The sequence below is a fragment of the Falco rusticolus genome, chromosome 4 (genome assembly GCF_015220075.1).
Source record: "Falco rusticolus isolate bFalRus1 chromosome 4, bFalRus1.pri, whole genome shotgun sequence".
Classification (NCBI taxonomy): Eukaryota; Metazoa; Chordata; class Aves; order Falconiformes; family Falconidae; genus Falco; species Falco rusticolus.
The window spans coordinates 66,150,870-66,168,179 of record NC_051190.1 but is presented as its reverse complement, the minus strand read 5'-3'; the positions used below and the strand labels follow the sequence as shown (position 1 = coordinate 66,168,179).

At 38.8% G+C, this 17,310-nt stretch overlaps 1 protein-coding gene across 1 annotated transcript in view; it reads right to left on the bottom strand.

The window, feature by feature from the left end:
- The window catches only part of NRP1 (neuropilin 1), a 114,820-nt gene that overhangs the window by 67,294 nt on the left and 30,216 nt on the right, over window positions 1–17,310 (bottom strand). The window contains 1 exon segment of the mRNA XM_037384856.1: window positions 293–474. Coding sequence (XP_037240753.1) covers window positions 293–474 — 182 coding nt within the window.

Genomic DNA, 17,310 nt, shown 5'->3' with positions numbered 1-17,310 from the left:
CCAAACCAACAAAAATGGAAGAAAGCTAATGGTTTTAAGATGGTTGAAACAAACAGCTGATGAAGATCACATTACATTCAGAGGAGTCAATCCTCAGATGCAGCTGACCCATTGGACTGATAATGATTTACACCCATTGAATACATGCTCCACCTTGGAATGACAAGGGTCATACAATTTTCTCTTTCAAGAATTTTCATGCATTCCCCCCATTCCAAAGAATTATGATGAACTTTACAATGCAAGCAAAAATTGCAGGTTACCAGCTATATAACAATGAATTGTTTCTCACCTCTTTTGAAAACTTCGTAACGGATAGAAAATCCGGCTCCATGTGTCTCATAGTCGGAAACAAATTTAATAAAAAGGTATGGTCCCGAAGACACTAAAGGAGGGGGAGCAATTTTTCCACAGTACTTTCCCCATAAGCGTCCTTCAGCATTATCTCCATCAATCACTTCAACATAATCATACCTGGTAGATAAATGGAAGGAAGAAACTTTTAACTTCCAGGAAAGAAGGAGACCTAATTAATTTAGAAACCATAACACAACATAGATAATCAAGAAAAATGCTAGCTTGCTTGGAAAATGCATTATGCTGAAAGATGTAAGCAAAATGAAATAATTAAAATGGACTACATTATGTCTGTAGACATCATCTGGCAACATGGAACTATTAGGAAGAATGGTGTCCATTATGCTTGCAGACAATGTCAGCTAAAGTAACCAATTAACAAAAAAAAAGGGAAATCTCATGAGCACAATTCTGTATTATTAAATTGTGTTCCTTTGTCTGTGTAGTGTTGTTATCAATACATAATGCATAGCATTCTTTTCAAACTGTGAAGTTCTGTTATGAATTCAAAAATGTCTTTTTGGCTGAGCTCTTTATGAACAATACTTTGATTTCCATATGCTGTCCTCCAAACATATGTCCACAGAATAATAAATAAATCCCTAAACATCAGATTTTGTTCAAAGCTCCACCACGTTTCAGACCAGCGGTAGAAAAATCTGTTATTTTCCTTGTTAGCTAGACAAATAGTTTGGAGCAAATCACAAAATCCACACGTCAGTCACAGCACTTGTTTTTTCTCAGACAAAACTTGCTTCATTACAAATCATCTTTGCTTAGGCATTTGAATCAAGAAGTGCACGTTATCATATTTGTACTCATACAGCAGGTGATTACTGAACAGGCTGGGCTAAATCCTCCCCTGGTTACCTGCTTTATTCCTAAGGACTTCATAAGAAAAAGCACAGAATAACGCAATAATGACTGGTAGTAAAAGTTTGCCTGGGAGCAACAGTTATGTTAGGGCTCCTGAGCCCCGTCACCAGAGATGCCAGTGCGTGGGGGCTGCTCTGGCACCTGGTGTCAGAGGGCTGAGGACAGCCCAGCAGCCTGGTGTACTGACCTGCTGAGGGAATACAGACAAGAATCAAAGTCACAGGGAGGCAGAAGCTGCAGGTGCAGATACAGGTCTGTTTTTAAGTGTTATTAGCAGATGATTTCACTTGACCCTGGACAGAAAGGAGGAGCAGACCCAATCTGTGGAATCATTTTAATCATCTTCTAACAGGCGGTGGCATTTGGAGCCTGGGCTGTGTTCTGAGCCTCTTTCGGACTGTGTCAAAAAGCTTCTCTCTGCCCCTGTGTCTTTGTGTCTCAGCCGTGCCGCTGTTTTATTTAACAAGTTGCTGTTAGCCAGACAATCTCATTTACTTTTCATTATCCTACTACAACTGACATTAAAATGTTGCCATTAATTTGTTTAGGCCTTTATTCTTTTACTGTTATGTTCACTGAAATGTTCCAAGCATAATAATATACAAGGAAGAGCTAAAAATGACAGGACAATAAAGTGCATCTGACATTTTTAAAGAGATCAAAGGAAAAAAAAATGTCTTCATGATGACCAATGTAATTTTTAACAACTCTGCTCCAAACCGTCCAGGGCACATTACTTATGTTTACATGAAGCCCCGTGAGACAACTGCAGAGATGATATCACTAGTTAAAGTGGATGGCTTAAGGCTCCTTAAATTAAAAATGACATTACCTCATCTGTTAAAATTGTGTGCCAGCTTTGGTGTATATCAAGTAGAAAATAAAGCTGACACTGATGGAACTGTAAGCATTAACATATGTGAAATATTGTGTTAACTGCATTTCCTCTTATATATTTGATTTTTCTAGTAGCAATTGCTCAACTAGTCAGCTTCACTGTCCCATTTCAGATTGGGGGAAATAAAAAGCAGAAATGTTAATTTCTAAGATAATTTTACAGATACTTTAGGTAGCCTGCATTTTTTAAAGTTAGACTTCTGTTCTTTCTATAATTTCTTTATGATATATGTATAACAGGATTTGAAAATTAAGAGGAGAGTTGTAAAAAGACATAAGAATTGTTTTTCTTTGGATTTGGGGTTGTTTTTCCTTTAGAAATATCCTTAAGAATACTGGCTCTAGGTTCTCTGCAAAACCTATTGGAAATACTCAGGGATGCAGGCTGCTAGTTTTTAGACTTCAGGAAAAAAATGAATGTTGAGAATTTTTAACAAGACAACCTTTCTCCAAATAATTAACAGCTCATTAAAGAGTAAACATTTAAAACTACAACATCTGAATGAGTCTTTGCTCTTCTCCCCATGATGACTTTATTTCACGTTTTCCAGGCACCATTCATTGCTTAAGCCTCAATAGTAGATAACTTTTCAAATTAATATTAAGAAGAACCCTATTTATGAATTATTAAGTAATAGGAAAAATTTTAACTAATAATGTTAAGCAAGTTTTTACATGCATTTTTACTTCATGTACAAAAAAACCCCAACAAACCAAAAGGTTTGAATTCAGTATTTTTATTCTGCTGCACTTTGAAAATAGTCTTCTATAGTCTTACTCTTTCGTACACAGCCAAAAAAAAATTAATATGTAAGTACCGATTTTGCTTACACACATACGCATTTATCTATCTATCTATCTATCTATCTATCTATCTATCTATCTATCTATTTATTTATTTATTTATAACTTTGCCAAAAAATATGAAAATTAGTCTATCACTCTGCTAGGTTTCCTCCTTTATAGTGATAGCCTGCCCATACCTTTCCATTGTCCCTTATAGTGACAGAATTGTAATTTATGGTGCTCTTTCTGGCTGCTGTGCAGTTGTAAATGACACAATTTGGTTACTAAAGGGCTGTCTTCTAATGGATTTTGCAAGTTATAGGTCATGCAGCCCTGCAGAAGATTGGAGGATTTATCAGGTTTTTTTCTTTTGTTTTGAATAGTTACTGACAGACAGAAAAGAAGTTTAGCTGTGAGACAATAAGTACGAAGTACAATTTGAAAAGAGGAAGCTTTAGAGATCATTCCTATAATTTTCATATTCTGAGGATCATGTCTTTCACTTGGCAGCTAACAAATGGATTTGGATTCTCCCACACTGGTGGCAACATCTGATATCGAGGCTGCAGTAAATGAGTATTTTTTTTTTTTCTTAGGGAAATGCAATTACTCTGGATTTTACTAGCTTATACTTGGAAACCAACATCCTGCTGTCATTTTTCCACTTTTCAAAATCCTACCAAAGACCATAGTGTATCACAAACAACTGTTCTTGTAAATAGCAGAAAGTACAGTCACAACTTGAAAATGGAGTTGCTGCCAAGGAAGCTCAGAAAGCAGCTTGCATATCCCTCTGGGCTTGGTAGCAGTTCTTCTCCATAAGTTTGTCAGGAGAAGATGCTGTGCCAGGGATGCAGTTGGCACATTGGCATCCCTGTGAGGAGACTGAATGTGTCACCTCCGCAGCGCCCAGACAGTCTTGGCATGCAGCCCAGACTACTGAGTTTGCAAATTTGGATTTCCCACTTGGCAGTTCTTCACTCAGTTACTGCTGTCAATGGTGTGGCAAATATTTCTTGTAATGTTATAGTCCTTTAGGGTTTATGGCACAGAGATGTAAATATAAACATGGCACTAACCATCGAGTGTAGTTTCAGGTGAAAGACTAGAGCACAAGTTCATGTGCGAAAATAGGAGATGCATGCCCAGAAGAGAGGGTAATCGGTGGATACATTCATGGAGCCACTATGCCACAATGCAAAAAGCCTTCCCTTTTTGCTTGTCTGGATATTCTGGATAAACCATTTTTGTTTGCTTTCTGTTTGCACCCTCTGTGTTGTGCAAGGACCAATGGTGGCTCTTAGGTGGGAGCTGCTGAAGTGCGCTGCAGAGCTCGCACACTCCCACTGCTCCTCTCAGCTGGTGGCTGAAGACACCTTTACTAGATGGTCCTAATTTTACGGTTCAATAAAACAATGTCTGGGACAGATTCCCATTGGAAAGATGAGGGAATCTAGAATTCTTCTACAAATTCTTGAAGGAATTGCAAAAAATTTGCTCTTTTTTTGGAAGAGTAAGTTAGGGGTTCAAGGAACAGGCCAAGCAAAACCTATTAAATGAGCACTGGGCAATGAAAAACATAAACAGCTGCAGAATACAGATTTTGGTGAATTTTCTACTTCTACTTTTCAGTAGGTGATAAGAGTGCTTACATCTGGGTTCGGTTCTGAACATGCTGGTGACCCCTGAAATGCACCATAGCATGTTGTACTGCAGAAAATGAAATGAAAGTGCTAGAAAGCGCTGCCTGGTGCTGAAGCCAGCCACTCTGGAAACTACACTCTGCTTCTACACATTTTCCTATTATTAGAGCAGTTAGATCTTAAGCCTTTTGCCTAAAAAAATTCCTTCCAAGACATCTGCAGAACTCAGCTGAAATCTAAATATCTGCCATTTAACCTTATGAAACAATCAGTGAAGCGTATACAACTGTAATTTACATCTGAATATGCCATATTTTTCTGCAGCCTACTATGTATGATATGCATCAATACAGTGGTTATGAGTATTTTGGTTATTCACCTGTTAGAATGAAAAGATCTTCCACCTCTCTGTTTCATTTATTACTCCAGTTCCACTTCCACCAAGCTGCTAAATCTCTCTGGGGCCTGAATTATCTATCCTGAGAATTTGCTTCTTAGTATGTATGTTTTGCCTTTGTTTTATAAAGAATTTATTTTTATGCCGTGCAAGGCTCCATTTCAGCTGAACAGAAGGCGTTACAAGAAGAAATCTAAATAAAGAGTTTCAAGTTTTTCAGCACTGTGGATTTGTGCCCCATTAGTGACTGAGGGTTAGAGGTGTGGGATTTACTGCAGCGCTTGTGGCACAAGGCAATCTGTATCCCAGAGCTAAAAGCTTAAGAGCTGCAGGCACTCAAGGGACACCAAACTTAATCCCATTTTATTAGCAACAAGAAAAAGAAGTACATGCTGTTAAAAATAAAAGATTAAGCACAGCCCCAAACAGGCTGTTTTTCTGTCTGTAACCTCATTGTCTGTTGGGTTGCTCTCCATCTGAGCCTCCGTGCAGCCTGACTGCTCTCCGTGACCTCCTGTGCCCTACCCAGGCAAGGTGACCTGTCTAACGGGTACTGGAGGGGCAGCCCCATCCTGTGGAAGCTGGGACTTTCAGTGCAGGTATCTACATGGAGGGAATATAACTCTTCATGCATGGGCCTCAAAATGCACCTTGATGGATGTGAAAGCGGCATGTGGCCCTTGGAGGATCCTGGGTAGCTGCTGTGTCTGCAGCAAGCCACCAGGCCTAAGCTGGGCACAGCTGCTCCCTGAGCACTGGGAGGCATGGGAACTACAGGGGACTGTGGAGGTTTTTTGCTTTTTTAGCCCCTTTGCAGTGTGTTTGGTGCCATGGTCCTGCACGGTGCATTCCTGCCTGGCTCCTATCACACACCACAGTTTTCTCAACAGAGAAGTCTTTCTTTATCCCAAGCAAGTCAACTGTTGGTGTGGACGTCTTTGACAGGATGAGTGAAGTGACCTTTTTTTTAATCCATCCTTCCTTCCTTCCTTCCTTCCTTCCTTCCTTCCTTCCTTCCTTCCTTCCTTCCTTCCTTCCTTCCTTCCTTCCTTCCTTCCTTCCTTCCTTCCATCTATTAAAAAGCCCAAAAGATCATTTCTCCAAGTGTGGACACACATACAGTTGAATTAGTACCAGCCAGGCAGTGCAAGCTCTGTGAGAAAGGGGGACGTGGGAGTGAATGCCATGGCAGGAGGCTTTTGAGCTGGTTTTGCTTGTACTGGATTCATGGTGCAGATGAAGCCCCCTGAGGGAGACAATATATCATACAAATCCCACAGTTCTCTGAAGTGCTGGATATTTAAATACACAATTTGCAATCGATTAATGATTTGTAATTTACTGAAATCCCTGTCAGTTCGGGGGGCCTTTGTTTCCATTGGTCTTTTGTGAGCTGATGCTTTTATGGTCTTCACTCAGGGCCAAAATTCACTGAAGTTACTCATACAAAGGTCCTGTCAACCTAAGAGATTTCTGGGAATAAGGCCATTGGGATTTGGCCACTGTTCAGTAATTTACCAAGGCCATTAACTGACATTGGGTCTCCATTAAGAATGAACTAGTGAGGGTCTATTTTAGTACAAGACAATGCTGTAGTGAAAAAGAGAAAAGATGTAACAAAGACATTGATGAAGATCTACAGTTACCCACTGTAACAGTTTGATTGTGACTAATGTTAGCAACAGTTTTGTTATTACACTGGATTCTGGAATCATCTAATGCATTGGGATTTGCCCTTTCATTTTAAAATTAAGCTTTTAATTCTCTGCTGAACAGAGGAATCTGAAATACAACATACCTTAACCAATAAAAGTTCAAACCCCAGAAGTAAAAAAAATAATCACTACTATTTTAAAATCTGATTATCTTTCATCTTATCACATGGTTCTGGTTCTTTGGCTCATGCCTTTTGAATACCTGGGAATGGCAGAACTGAAAAGCTGAACTAAATAAGCAAGATTATATCTGCACTTTTATCTATACAGCTCCACTGAGAACAGTAGACAGATCTTTAGCTGCTGCAAATGAGATTAGCTCTTTATGTCAATGGATCTAAGCCAGTTTACACTGATATATGGCTAAAGAGTGTGCAAGTGGTGACAGAATATTTTACCTTGTATTTACTTAGTTCTACCCTATTTACACCAAATAAAACCTGGAAAATTCTTCAACAGAAATGTGAACACCAGGATTCACTCCGGGAATGAATGTTAACAATGTCATGCAGAAAATGAAGAAAAATCAGAGGCTGTGGACCAGGTTTTGCCATTTTAGTATTGCAATGTCCTAGGGGAAGTAAAAGCAAAATTCTTCTGCTAAGGTCTTCAGCCTATCTATCTGCAAAAAGCATATTACCAATGAAAAGTTTTGTTCTTGAAGTTAGGGCAAACTCTACTGATTTCACTGCTTGCCATATACTAGAATAAATTATAATATAATCAACCCAGTATATAAAAATGAAAACCTCTTCTGGGAAGAAACATTTAATTTTAAACCTCTTCAGTACGGAACTTCAGTTCATAACATTCTGGCATAGAAAAATGCTATCTTTTCATGGAAAAAGGTTTCTGTCTGTCAAATAAGACAAATTTACAAATCCATGACTTCCACTTTAAGTGGGGGGAAAAGAAACACTTAGCAGTTTAAAGACTTCAGAGACGAAGGAGCTTTCTAGTGTCAAACTGGTGAAGTTTAGTATTTATAGGAAATTCACATGCCTCTAATTACTCCAAACTCAGTTCCCAAGTAAAATATGCCATCTGGAAGATATTAGAGTCATTTACAACTTGTTCACCTCCCTATTTCACTGCAAAATCTTACCTCTTGCCAACTTTCCAGTGTTCTTCACAAAATAAAACACCGTCAGATTTTTACTGGTTGTTTCATAGTTACTTTATCTACATTGAGGCAGCTAAGGGCTTAAGAAACTGGGTAAAAAAATATGGTTTTAAAAAGTAATTTTCTTATTACTCACTATACCTCAAGCTTTATATTCTTTCATATGGACATTTCAGGAGTGAGGGTTATGCCTTGGCTTAGCTTGGTATATAGCCACTAATTTGACATGGCTAGATTTGAGAAGATATTCTAGGTGATGAGAAAAAAGATGGCACAAGTAGTCATCTTGCATAAGAGTAGGCTCTTGTAAGCCAAAAAACATTATTTCCGAAAACTCAATCATACAGGTTTTTTTTTGTTTTTTTTTTTTTTATGACCTCCCAGGAGACACCCATCAATCAGAAAACTTCTTGTTAGTTAGCAAGTATGCCAATCTGTTTATAAGTGAAGCTTTGCAACATTCCTCTGAGGTAAAGTTGTCATTCTCATCTTACATATGTGGAGACAGAAGAGAGAGACTGAGTGCAAACAGTCTCCCAGAAATTTTACAGACAGCAAGGAACAAAGCCTAGATAGCCAGATTCTTTATTTTAAATATAAGAGCCCAGTCTAGCATCTCCTGAAATAATGGAAAGATTCCTAGCAGCTTCTGTGGGTTTTGAATAAAGCTTCTTAACAGAGGCTTGAAACTTGGAAGTTTTCTTAAGCCATAGAACGACTGGAAGAAGGGGCTGATAAGTCTCACACAATCTCACAAACACATTTGTGTGATTTTTGTAGAACTAGACTAAGTTACTTGCATTCAGACTCATGCATATATACACACACTGCTGCAAAGAGTCAAACACTAACTGTATGCCTCTATATCCATTAAACATCATTTTCATGTGCCTAATGACTTGTAGTTGGATTAGTGTTGTTAGTATGTATTGCTGAGTTCACAAAAAAGCTTTCTTAATTGCTAAGTTATAGAAGCTTCAGGTTTACTTCCTTGAATGCCTAAAGGACAGAGAAAGAGTTGTATCAAACAAAGATCAGAATCGTTTGTGATTTCTTTTTCTTTCCATGAAAGTAGAAAAGGAATACTTTAAAGTGATGGCAAACTTATAATACTCCATTTGGGAGTTCTGAACTACTGATTAATTTGTAATTATTCTGTTGGGATCTATGTGGCATATTAATCACAACCTTAGAAACTTGACTTTTTAAAGTATTAGGTAGATGTTAGCTTTTCACAGAATCTGTGAAAGTTCAGAACATAAAATAAGTTCCATGCTTTTGAAACTCAAATATTTGTCCCTTGTGGGCTGTCTACAACCTCTCTGAGCAACACCCATAATTAATGAAACGAAAAGAGGCTAAAGGAGAAAGGAAATTGCAGACAGACATATCAGCTTTAGAACACAAGTTATGGCAATTTTCTTCCATGGCAACCATGTCCTGAAGCTCTGTAAATGCAGTAAAATGATGGGTATTTTCATTTATTTCCAGTTAGGAACTATATTAAGAGAGTATTAAGGATGCAGTGTTAGGCACTTGGAACTCAATATTTCTCAGTGTTGTTCCCTTTGTTCTGATTTCTGCACCCCATTCCCTTTGGGCAGACTGTTGGCCAAGTGAAAAATCCACTGTGTGATTACTGTCTTCACGTACCTAGTCTGTATTGATGTAAATGATTGTTATGGGTCTTCCTTCCCTGAAAAGCATGACACATGTAAATGAGTGGATTGATTTTTGCTGAGGCTGTATCTAAAACCTGTATATAGCCACATGACTAGGCATATGTACAAACAAGTGGAGTTATTGGAAAAAACGCAGCTTTGTTGCTGAAACTTTTGACTTGTCAGTGTTTAATCATGTACAAGTATTAGAGATTTTCCTGTGGTTTTTTTAATGGGGGGAAGGGGGGCAGACTCTCTGAAGCTATCACCAAGGAAAAAAAAGAGTTGGAATTACATAAAGGACATAAAAACTTTCAAGGCTTTTCTGGATTAAATACAGAGTCCTAAAGTGTGTGAAATGTGTGGCATTAATAACTACATATTCTCATAATTGTGAGAAGACCTTTGGCAGTCTGTTGTAACACTTGAAGATGAAAACCGTCTCTCCTTACTTCTTTCATATAATACAAACTTGGAAAGACAAAGTGCTTGTCCATAGCATCTAGAAGCACTCTCTGGCACAGGAGGCACACAAAGCTGAATAAGAAGCATTTGTAGCTCAGAAATCAACCTACTCACGATGTCTGCATGTTTCCTGGCGAGCCGTTATCTCACCACAAAATCATCTGGTGGTGTACATTGCCACTTTAACAAACAACCCTTAAGCAGCATGAGTAACATGCATAGCCAGCAACATTAAAGAAGCCCTGGCTTTGTGAAATCTACATGATATTTCATAAGGGCAGTGCAAGGAAAAAAATTTACTCATGGATGGTGCTTTCAAATTTCAGCCTTCTGATCTTAGCGAGTGTGGTTGAAGAGCTGCCTGAAAAAGTCCCACAGTTGTTCTTCTGTTTTGCAACAGGGACATGTGTATGCACGTATATGTGCGTGACTCTCTGCGTATATTTTTATATTCTTTGAACAAAAAAGACCTGAGTCATTTTAGCTGTCTCTTTCCAAAGTTCATTATCAAGCAGAAGAGCAGCCTGGGAAACTTTAAACTTGGAAGATGTGCGTTGCAGAACAACTAAAGCAAATAAGAACAGGGAAGCAGAGTGGAAACCTCTATGCAAATTTAACTATAGTAAATGCTACCAGTTCTTTTTGATTAATTTGTTGTCCAATTTCAGTACAGACATTATGAATAAAACTCCTATTGATAACTTGGTGTGTTTCCTTACAGGTGTAGTTGGTTTTGCACACATGTCAATCCAGCATGTTAGCACAGACCTCTCAGAGTTTCCAGTCTTGAAATCTACATTAGGAAATTCAATAGCATCCTCAGCATTATTTTCTTATAAAGTATGTGAATACTTAACATTTATTGCAAACAGATCACTATTTCTCTTAAACTCAGTATCATACAGTTACAGTACATTGCTTTTGTAATAGAGCTCACAGTTAAACCGTACCAATTTGAAACATCAGTATATAAAAGTTTGTCCCATTGAGCAATTTTATTACCATTTTATTGTGTATCCTTGAACAAAAAAGTATATATAACTTCAATGAATGTATTTATATTATGATAAAATATACCATAGATGTTTAAAGCTGCTAAGCCTGAAGTTAGTTCATTTGTATCTTGTATCACAAAGAATGCCACAGTTTTTATGAGTTTTGTGACCTTATGATTTATATGAGTCTTGAGAAATAACTAAGTGTTTAGAATAGAGGAAAACAGTGGCCAATAAACATTCCCAGTAGCCTAAAAACAGGAACAGCTTGTTAGCTGAGGTCAGCCATATGACCCAGCGCCTAGTGAAACTACATTGTTATAGCTGGAGCATGGGGCAAACCAGCCACACAAAAAAACCCACCCCAGTGATCCACCTCTCATAAAAATGTCTTTCTTAGAAAGACAGGCATGTGATAATGACCTACAGGAAGGAAAATGTGCACGGCAGATCAGCATCATCCCTGGTAAAAATTTACAGAGTTTAGTGGAGTTGCATCAGAGGTGCATTGGCCTACACTATGTTTAAATGGAAAACTAAGCTGAAAACCTGTCAGAATTCACAAGTGTCTGCTAAAGAATTTTGCATAGTTTTCTTCTGGTACTAAATACCTACTTGTGAAAGCAAGCAGAGTAATGAACATACAGACAACACAAACACATACACAGCTCGTGGGCTTCAGTAATTGGGACCATACAGCATAAATACGCGCCAGCTTAAATCCCCAGCGGGAGCTGTGAAAACGTCAAGGAAGCAAGCGTTCATTAGATGGGACCAAGTTTGTCTTCTTTTCACTTCCTTTTCCTCCCTCATCAGTGCAACTTCTTGAGATATACTCTCTTAAATCTGCTGAGCGTTTGGACCCGTACTCTTGCTTAGAGCCACATGGCTGTGAGATGATCCCTGCCTTTGGAATCACGGCAGTACAAAACCTAAGTCAGGACTAACACGCTCACACAGAAATTGCTGCTTTTGAGGTCAGCAGTAATGTTCTCCTAGAACCACTCTCTCCCATCCTTGTCCTAGCTGCTTTGACAGCTGTGACCTGGAAAAACAGAGTTTTCAGAAAAGGGCTGTTACTGGGTCCGAGAAATTATGTGTTAATGATGTTGATTTGTCTTCTGCGTTTCATGGGTCAGGCTTCTGTCCTTGCTTTCCACTCAGGGAAATGGACAGTGTGACATGGAGCTACAGTAATGTATTACCTGATATATCAAGGGGACCTGTAGTAACTCAATGAATTGCAAACATAAATGGTGTTGCAACTTCTTTCCTTTTGTTGCCCATAAGAGAGTGGTGCTCCAAGTCTTCATTAATCAATTACAATAAATAAGCCTTGAAAGGCAATAAACCATTACATGACTGATGAAAACACCTACTCTGCAATTAAATGGATAAAATCCTGATTTGATGGCTTTTGTTTCATTTACACTTCTAGTCAGGTATCTATTAACGTTTTTACTTTTGTTTGTCTACTTAGTAGTGATAAGCATACAAGAACAATCTGTATAAGACTCTGTCGTATTAAGCATTGATTCTTTCCTCTCCTTCACTCACGGCAAGCAGCACACTAACCCAGACAGACAAGCCGTGAAATGTATTTGGGACAGATTCTCTTGTACGTGCAGAGAATCTGAGTGAGATAACACCATGCTTTCCTCTGTGGTTTAATAATGCAAAAGACAGGCTTTCACACACTAGGGAGAACAAGGTTTGTTTGCCTTATGCATTCTTAAAGGTATAAATTGCCCAAAACAGTAGTAGGAAGTCTGGGAAGGAAATGAGATAATGCCCCATCCCTTTCCTCACTTTGAGCCCCCTGAGATGGCTTACAGAGATGTCTGCCTTGCGCAGAAGAAATCAGGGACTCCTTTTGGCAGTGTAGCCTCCATCCTCCTGTTCCAAACCCTCCTGGCACTGCGTCTGAGGTGATGCAGCTCCCAGGGCAGTGCACTGCAGGTTGCAAGGTGCACTTCTGGAGCCATCCTCCCTCTGCCAGCAGTACAGCCAGACACGGTCACCTTGTAGCACATTAATGAAAATGAAACCTGCAGTTTTGCTCTCTCAGTGCTAAGATACCCAAATAACCAACATCACACCCAGCTTTGAGCCAGATGATATAGGCATCATGTTTATCCCCTACTCTGAATGAAACAGTTGGTACCTGGCAGGGGGAGGATCTGTACCTGGGGGAATATAATTTTTTTTTAGCAAAAGCACTTGTTTTTCTCAAACTGAAACATTATTTTCATATTTTTTTAAATACAAACGCTTCCTGTCTGAACAGCTCATGTGTTTCATGCCATTGAGACTAGGTGTCAGCGCACAGTCCCCTTTAAAATTTTACAATGTAACATAACCTCATTTGTTACATTGTAAACATTTCCAAGATACAGGATCCTGTTTTTTATTACAGGGGTGAAATGGTAATAATCCCCCCTCTTTCCTGAAACATGCAGAAAACCCCTTTAACAAATTAAATGTATGCATTCCTTATTAGCTTTAACCTGAATTTGGTCTCGCGGGCACTGTAAAGCCAGTCCTTCCTTCTCCTTTCTGAACAAAGGGATGTTAAGAGACTAACAGACTATTGGAGAGGCAAAATCCTGCCTGACTCACAGTACCAACACATGTTGAGATGAACAGATTCCTGAAACAGCTCCAGTGAATTGAATTTTCATGTGTTTGGCATATAACATCCCATATTTCAGCTTTTCCTTAATTACTGCACTTTTCTCCTCAAACAGATACCATGAAATGTCCTCTGCCCTTGCGTGATTGCTGCATGTCTAATGTAGGAGCCAGCCAGACAACTTTGAGAAATATTTCAAACCTCTGTCCCTTCCCCCCGTGAAAATTCCACATGGGAATTCACAAACATCAGAACTAGCAGAGGGATAAGAGAGAAACTGATGAAGGATTTTCTCTTTTCATCACATAGGGATAAGGATCATGGAAGAGCCTCTCATGCCAGCAACAAGAGAATATATCAGCTGGAAAGAACTTGAGTAAGGTTTCTATGCAGCATTATGCTATGGGAAAATCACAGTATTGCTCATTAATGTTGCTGCTCAGAGCAGTGATAAACTACCAAAAATTGCTATTCTTGCATTTGGAGATGTGATTACAACACAGGGACACATGTCTGAATGATTTTTATTTAATTGGCTGAGGTACTAATAATGTCATAGACTCTGCTCAGTGTTGAATGTTCCCACCAGGGACAATAAGACCTATGCCACCATGGCTTTGCCACTAACTGGGTAAGGATTTGGCACCATTATGGATGCTGCAGTCATATCTTTGACTGCAGCACAGATGCAGATGTCCAGCATAGCAGGTTGAAAGCCAGGAGTCATTCTGGTTTTGTGAGACCCAGTGTCTGGGAAGGCAGGAGCCATTGGAAGGGAGGTAGGCTGCCCTGGGGGTTGCCTATTTAGTCACCTGTAAATTTTCTGTGTTGTTACAGCTCTGTACTGTTCAAACAATAGCTAACAGGACCATAAAGTTGTGAGGTCAGAGAGAGAGTTGACATTACATACTTCAAATGTGAGCCTAGATGGCCCTCTGTGTAATGGGGCTTAGTTAGGTCATTTAGGGAGATGGGACATGATGGGAGAAAGTGGGCAGAGGCTAGACTGGATGGCTGAAAGCACAGGCTTCTATTCTTGTGCTATTTCTATTCAGTGAAGCCAAGTGTTAGCTAACGAACCTGTGCCTCAGTTTCCCAGTCTGGAAAATCAGATATTGCTATTTCCCCAAAAGAGTTTGAAGGCATTGGATGAACTGAGATAGCTACAATACTAGTGACATTGACATTACTTTTACGATTTAATACGTCTTTTGTGTATATATATATTTGACAGCTCTGCATTCTGGCTGCTAACCCTTTTTAGCTTTGATTTAAAATGTTTGCCTTTGTAGATGGACAATGAACAAGAAGGACAAAGAGAGTTAAAATACTATGTATTTTTTTTGAGCCTCCATTTCAAAACGTTCATAGAGCAATATGGCATTTTGCTGCTCTTGCCACTACATCAAACCTTGTTCTACTAAGCACATTATAACAAGCAATAACATTTCTTTATAACCCAGAAATACTCATAGATGTAGTCTTGTCTGGATGTACAGGGTTATTAATACTTCTAAGTATTTGAGTATTATTACTCAAAAGTATTTAATAAGCCTTCTGCCATAGGTGTGGAAAGAAGCGACCATGTATCCCTAAGCTCCTTAAGATGGGTATCTAAAAGGAGCCCAAAGAACAAAATATTTGGGGCAGAGTCTGTTTTTAAGCAGAAAGTTATTGGCTGACATCTGAGGGACCCAGAATTACTCTGAATTACCCTGTGCTGAGCATCCTGCTGCTCTGGAGAACTGGTTATCTGAGGGACACGCTGTGGTATGTCACGGTAGGGTGCCCCAGCAGGTTATCGGCACTTGTTTCAGTCTTGACTAAACACATTGGACAAATGTATTCAAGGGATTTCTTATCTGAAGAGGAGTATGCCCTGTACCTGAGCTCAGGTGTGAGATGTTGGCCACCTTTCCTCCAGGCTTTCTAAGTGATGATGGTGATTATTCTTCAGTCGGTAAAACGGAATAGAAAACAAGATGTGCTACTTCCTTCATAATCCTGTCAGTATTTTCTATTTGAATCTCAGTTAATTATGCTTTTTCACCCTTTGATAATCAGCATACAATCCCATAATTGTGCTGTGGGGTGGAGTCTTTTCACATAAAGTTATTGCAAAAAATGTCTCGCATAAAAGCCTTAGCTAAATTGTATACAGGATAGATTACATACACACCATGAAGTTGTCAAAACATTGTGATTTGATTAATGAGGCTGTTAATTTTCAGACCTGTCTCCCATACAGATCTCGAGTCTCTTCAGTCACATCAAGACTTGTGAGGTTAACGATATTCCCTGCCAGCCTTAGCATGAGTCTGTCACATTATAAATGACTCGTTTTGCCATGTAGGAACTGTCTCAGATACCTGGGGCAACATGAGAGGAAGTGAGCACATTAGCAAACACTTCACTATGGCAAGTCATTCTGAACGTGAAATGCCTTTCATCCAGCATGACCAGTGCCCTTTACACCCAGAACGTAAGCTTCCTCTTCTCCAACACCAACACACGTTTTATCTCCTGATGCTTTTAATCCTTAAGGTTGCAAGTCTTGCTCACTTCAGTTTTGCAGTCCCCTGCCCATCTACCTTAAGCCAACACACTTTGTGAGAAGAAAATCAGGGAGCTGCTAGAAGGTAAGTGAAAATGATTTCATATGAATTGAATCCTAAAAATAGCCCATCCTGTTTTCCTTAATCTACAATATCTATGTTATTCTGTAGAAGAATCCCAAAAAGATTAAATTAAATAAGGAAGACAGAATGGTACTGAGATCTTCTTTTCCCCCATTTCAGCCCACCCTTCAGACACACAGACACACAGACATGCAAATCCATGATTAGGAGGCATGGTGAAAACTGCTTTTAAGTGTGGTCATTAATCATGTGTATATTGATGACCCTCTCTTTGTATTTCTTTCATTTTAAGCACATAGTCTTGGCTGATTGGTGCTTTATTAAATCAGTACTATCCATTAGTCATATGATTTAGAAACATGAATTACTCCATAAACTGAAGAATTTTAATATTCAGCCAGTCTCATATTCAGGCCATATGCTTCACCTTACAAAATCTGAGATAAAAATGACAGCATCAAGAATTATTATGTACACCACACATGTATTCTTAAAATTAGACTGTACAGCCTTGCTTCTGCTGATGTCAGTGAGACTACTTGCGCACAAGGATTTAGCAGCATAGAGGTTGCATGTAGAGCTTGGGAGTAAGGTTTTCCTGTTCTGCAGTATGACATCAGGTGGGGACAGTATCTTCCTGTCCACATAATAGCCAACATTAATAACAAGAAAAAATATCTACTTATATGGTTTTAATGATTTCAATTGTTGGAAATTAAAAAAAAAAAAACCCTCCACCTTTTATCATATGTATGTGAATTAGAAATGTGCAATTCTTAAAACTGAATCACTTAACAGAATTAGAGATAAGCCTTCTTATATTCCCTAAGTGCTTATCGGTCTCACCTAAGGCAGCTTTCTGTTTTTTCATGAAATTAGTTTTATTTCAGTCAATACTGGTTAAGAACCTGTTACAAATCCTCCAGCTTCTACATGATTCAAATACTTTTGAATACTACGTTGTTTTACAAAAACATGTTTTCAAATGTTGTCCACAGCGATGCCGGAGAGCAAAAAGACAATTTCTACACGTAATTTGCATCAGCCTGTCAAAAACAGCATAAAGGGAGAGAAGAAAACAGGCTACGTGATGTGTTTTGCTATTGTTAAAAACAAGAGGGCAT